The following is a 4,372-nucleotide window of genomic DNA, read 5'->3' as shown; positions in this document are numbered from 1 at the left end:
TGGTTTGCATTGGCTTTGAAAAAAGTATTTATTTATTTAAAAAAATAATTTAAAAGTCATTTCATATTTAAATAAATTTTTTAAAAAAAATTTAAAGTATTGTTTTTTCCCCAACGTTTGGGGTAAGTTCTAAAATTATTCTTAACGTTTCAATCGTCCTATTTAAGTCCTTAACATTTTAAAATTGGCTCAATGTTGTCCTGCCATTAGAATCCGTTAACAGAATTGATGGCGGGATAAAATTGAGATGGTTTTGAAACGTTAGGGACTTAAATAGGACGAAAACGTTAGGGACAAAAACGATACATAGAAATAAATTTTAGTTTTATCCTTCAACAATATAAAAAAATTATTTAGAATGAAAGTAGTGTGATTAAGTGTAATTTACTTAGATGTGATTAAAAAATAATTGAATATTATATACAGTAAAAAATTGATATTATCGAAGAATAAAACTAAAATTTATTTCTATGTATCGTTTTTGTCTCCAACGTTTTCGTCCTATTTAAGTCTCTAACGTTTCAAAATCGTCTCAATTTTGTCCCGCCATCAATTCTATTAATGGATCTCTAACGGCAGGACAACATTGAGCCAATTTTAAAACGTTAGGAATTTAAATTATTTAAAAAAATATTATCAAAATATAAAAAAATATATAACTTTAATTTTAATAATATTTGCATAATTATGGTAGCACAGTGATACTGGAATCCACCATATCATAATTGAACTAAAATTGATGCATTGAATTAATAGAAATACAATAACATAAGAGAGAGACATAGATGAAAGAAGTATTGAAGCCATCCATATTATTACATAGGGAAAACTCATCAAGAAATGGCTAATGTATGTCAAAACTCATGGAGCAGAGAGATGTCAATACTCAATACTACTATTATCTCAATTGGAGGAGAAGAAGAAATCTATAGTAACAATAATAATGATAATACTAAGAAATAAAAGCTAAACTACTATGCATTGTTGTAGCCATTGATGACATGCTTCACTTGCTTATTATTATTGATGTCATTAGTTTTCCCAAATATACTCTCCATGTCCTCTAAAGACCTACCTTTGGTTTCAGGCAAGAAGGAATAATAGAAGCACCAAGCCAAAGCTGTGATAGCAGTATACATAAAGAAAATCCCAGCCATTGTAATCTTCTGATAAATTGAAATGAAACTTGTAACCACCACAACATTTGTGAACCTGTTGACAGTGACACCCACACCAAGACCCTGTGCTCTCAACCTGAGTGGAAAAATCTCTGAGCTATACACCCATGTAACAGGTCCAAGGCCTATTGCAGTGAAAGCCACATAGATGTAAGTGAATACAATGGTGAAACTTATTGCCCAAGAAACCTTGTCATCTGAATGCTCCACTATTCTCATGCATGCACCTAAGCCTAGAAGAGACACAGCAACACCACCAGAACTAACCAGCAACAAGATCCTTCTTCCAACTCTGTCCAACAAGAATGTTGATATCAACACGAAAACGGCATCGCTGATTCCCATTCCAACAGTTGCTAGTAACAACACGCTCTTATCAGTGATTCCTGTTCTCTCAAAGATTCTTGGAGTGTACATGAAAATGGCCTCTATCCCTATGATTTGCTGGAACAAATGGACGCCGGTGGCTGCGATTAGGATTCGCCGAACAGGCGGCGACGGGTTGCATAGAAGCTCTCGGAGCGCTCCTCCGCCACTTCGACTCCTCTTTGGCACTTGGACAATGTCTTGTGTGCTTCTTGGATCGATGCCTGCGGCGGTTTTTATCTCTTGCAACCGTTGCTCTGCTTCTTGCTTCGTGTTTGACACGCGCATCAGAACCTCCCTCGCATCACCAATACGCCCTTGCATCACCAGCCACCTGTTTAATTAAGCTGTCATTTAACGTTGATAAATGAAAGTTGATAACTGAAAGTTTAATTACTAATCAAAAACTCAGATACAGTTAAAGTTGATAACTGAAAGTTTAATCAAAATCTGTCAAATCATTTAACTACTATCAACTTCAAACACAACAACAATAGAAGAGTCCAATTTGAATGATGATGACCTTGGCGACTCAACAAGCTTGAGCATGAGAATGGCCAGAGCCAGAGAAGGGAATGCAGGAACAAAAAGCATGGTTCTCCAGCCAATTCGAAGGGGCAAGCGACCGAAGAAGTAGTTAGAGACGTAGCCAAATAAGAGACCCAAGTTGATGGACACGTCAGGGAGAGCGGTTAGGAAGCCTCTGTAGGAAGGAGAAGAGATCTCAGCGCTGTAAACTGGTGCAATCATGAGGGCAAAACCCGCACCAATACCCGCCGTGCATCTTCCAGCCATCAATGCTGAGTAGTTTGGACCGTACCCCATCAGAATGGACCCCAACAAGAAGATGATGGAAGAGAGGATGATGGTGTTTCTCCGTCCTATGATATCAGAGATTCTTCCTGCCAGCAAGGATCCTGGTAATGCACATGCATTCAAGATTCCTGCTAGCAATTGAACCTGTAGATCACTGATTTCTAGTTCTTCCTTTATGTATAACAATGCTCCTGCCATCACTCCTGTAGCTGTACAAGAACAAAATACATTTTGCTTCTTTCTTAGAAATTGCTCCTCTTTCTTCATTTGGATTGCTTATACATGTCTTTGTTTAAGCATTAAAACTGAAAGAGAGTAGTGATATATATATACTCACTTGGACTCATCACCTCATCACCATAAGATGGAGTGTGACTATCACCCACAAAAAATAAATAACACGCACAATAAGTCACACTAATATTTTCAATTAAACAATACCAAACATTATTTCAAAGCCATATTAAGTTGCACAACCCAACTAATTAAAATGTTTTCCAAGATCTTTCTACAATTAACACTATGAAAACGAACAAAATCTATTCCATCCAGACCTACTAATAGTAACAACAGTTAAACCCTATTCTATTAAAGTGAGATTCGTTATGTGAACTAAAGCATATACTGAGTTAGAACATAGTAGAAGAAGAAATAGATACTCACAATAGCCAAATATAGCAGAGATAATAGAGGCAGCTACCACACAAGCACAAGCATAGTTGTTAAACTTTGTATGACTATAGTCCTCATTATTGTGGCTACTACCATCTTTCATGGCTCTTTGGCACTGGCATTGCACGTTTGTTTCTTGTCCCGGACACATTCTGTGAAGTTGCTAATTGTGTGATTTGTAAAAACTGAAAAATGATGCAACACTCGTATATATAGTGACTACATATAGAGACTCTAATTTGGCATTACAACAGTCCATGAGGCCAATTATTTATTTATATATATTGTTTAATCAAGCAGATGTTGCTTCACTCTAAGAAAGAATTATAATGCCTCCACCTCAATTTGCGGTGATTTTCATTGTGTATTATTTAATTTAACATAGAGTATTATATAGTGTATTTTTAATTTCAAAATGCCTGCCTCTTCAAAACTTGTTGACTCAAGAACTATGTAAATGACTCTTCAAAATGAGACGAAGGTAGTTAGTATCGAGTTTTCTTGTATTATGTCGTTTTTATTGTGAAATTACTTAGTGATGTCTACTCTTCATTTCAACAAAAACCAATTTCACTATCACCCCTTCCCCGCTTCTCTTCTCTTCCAAAGGGAAAAACAAATTCGCTAATTTAATATGATATAAATTGTCGTCAAATTCGCATGTATCAACGTCCATAGGGAATTTACATATATTATTACAAAATATTGTTGCCATGTGGAGTTTATGAATGTAATCGGTATTCCTCATGTGCGAGCCTATTGGTTTCTTGATTTACTTTGTGAAGGATGATCGTCCATACCGTGATCATAAAGGTCGTAACTTATTGACAACCTAACCAAATTTTAGATTTTAGATTCCCTTCGAATCTTCCCATCCCTTTTCCAATTTCTTTCTACGTGTTCTAATCAGATCAATCAACCTGTGTAAATTTACAAATTGTTAAAATAATTTAATTTTTATTTCCCGAGATAAAACAATTTTTGCACAGGCATCCAATTTAATATTATCACATCATAAAATATAACATTTTTAAATTCACTACTTAAAAAGTTTTTAAAACATAAATTTAATTAGATGATCGCATAATACTCTTTATATTATTATTATTAGTACATTAAAATTAACTCAATAGTTATTATAGAACTTTTGTCAAAAAAATCATTACTCAATTCTTAGCAACAAATTAGTGTCTAAACTCTAAACTAATTATGTATTCATAATATGTGAAGATCATAGGTAACATAATAATAAAACCAATCATTGTACAACAAAAACCACTATCGCATATATAAATATGTATTTAACATCTCAAAAATATTTTTATTATACTCCAGTAAAT

The 4,372-nt window shown here is 34.3% G+C and overlaps 1 protein-coding gene across 3 annotated transcripts; it reads right to left on the bottom strand.

Moving 5' to 3' along the window:
• On the bottom strand, positions 726–3,233 carry LOC107641684 (probable polyol transporter 6). Of its 3 annotated transcripts, XM_021123008.1 has the most exons (5): positions 3,024–3,233; positions 2,902–2,914; positions 2,698–2,784; positions 2,068–2,569; positions 726–1,878 (listed from the first exon to the last, which is right to left on the bottom strand). In XM_021123008.1, the coding sequence occupies exons 2-5, from the start codon at positions 2,906–2,908 to the stop codon at positions 975–977; spliced, it is 1,500 nt and encodes a 499-aa protein (XP_020978667.1). In that variant the 5' UTR covers positions 2,909–2,914; positions 3,024–3,233; the 3' UTR covers positions 726–974. The 3 variants fall into 3 exon arrangements, with proteins under 3 accessions (XP_020978667.1, XP_020978669.1, XP_016200643.2); XM_021123010.1 differs by lacking the exon at positions 2,902–2,914 and having other exon boundaries at positions 2,698–2,735; positions 3,024–3,232; XM_016345157.2 differs by lacking the exons at positions 2,698–2,784; positions 2,902–2,914 and having other exon boundaries at positions 765–1,878; positions 3,024–3,232.

Source organism: Arachis ipaensis, chromosome B05, assembly GCF_000816755.2.
Source record: "Arachis ipaensis cultivar K30076 chromosome B05, Araip1.1, whole genome shotgun sequence".
Classification (NCBI taxonomy): domain Eukaryota; kingdom Viridiplantae; phylum Streptophyta; class Magnoliopsida; order Fabales; family Fabaceae; genus Arachis; species Arachis ipaensis.
This window is presented reverse-complemented; position numbering and strand designations above follow the sequence as displayed.

Coding starts and splice junctions, on each gene's coding strand:
- LOC107641684 (XM_016345157.2), bottom strand. CDS start 3,183: ATGTGTCCGGGACAAGAAACAAACGTGCAATGCCAGTGCCAAAGAGCC. Junction 2,570..3,023: donor CTCTGCTATATTTGGCTATT/GTGAGTATCTAT, acceptor GTTCTTGTACAG/CTACAGGAGTGATGGCAGGA. Junction 1,879..2,067: donor AAGCTTGTTGAGTCGCCAAG/GTCATCATCATT, acceptor TTAATTAAACAG/GTGGCTGGTGATGCAAGGGC.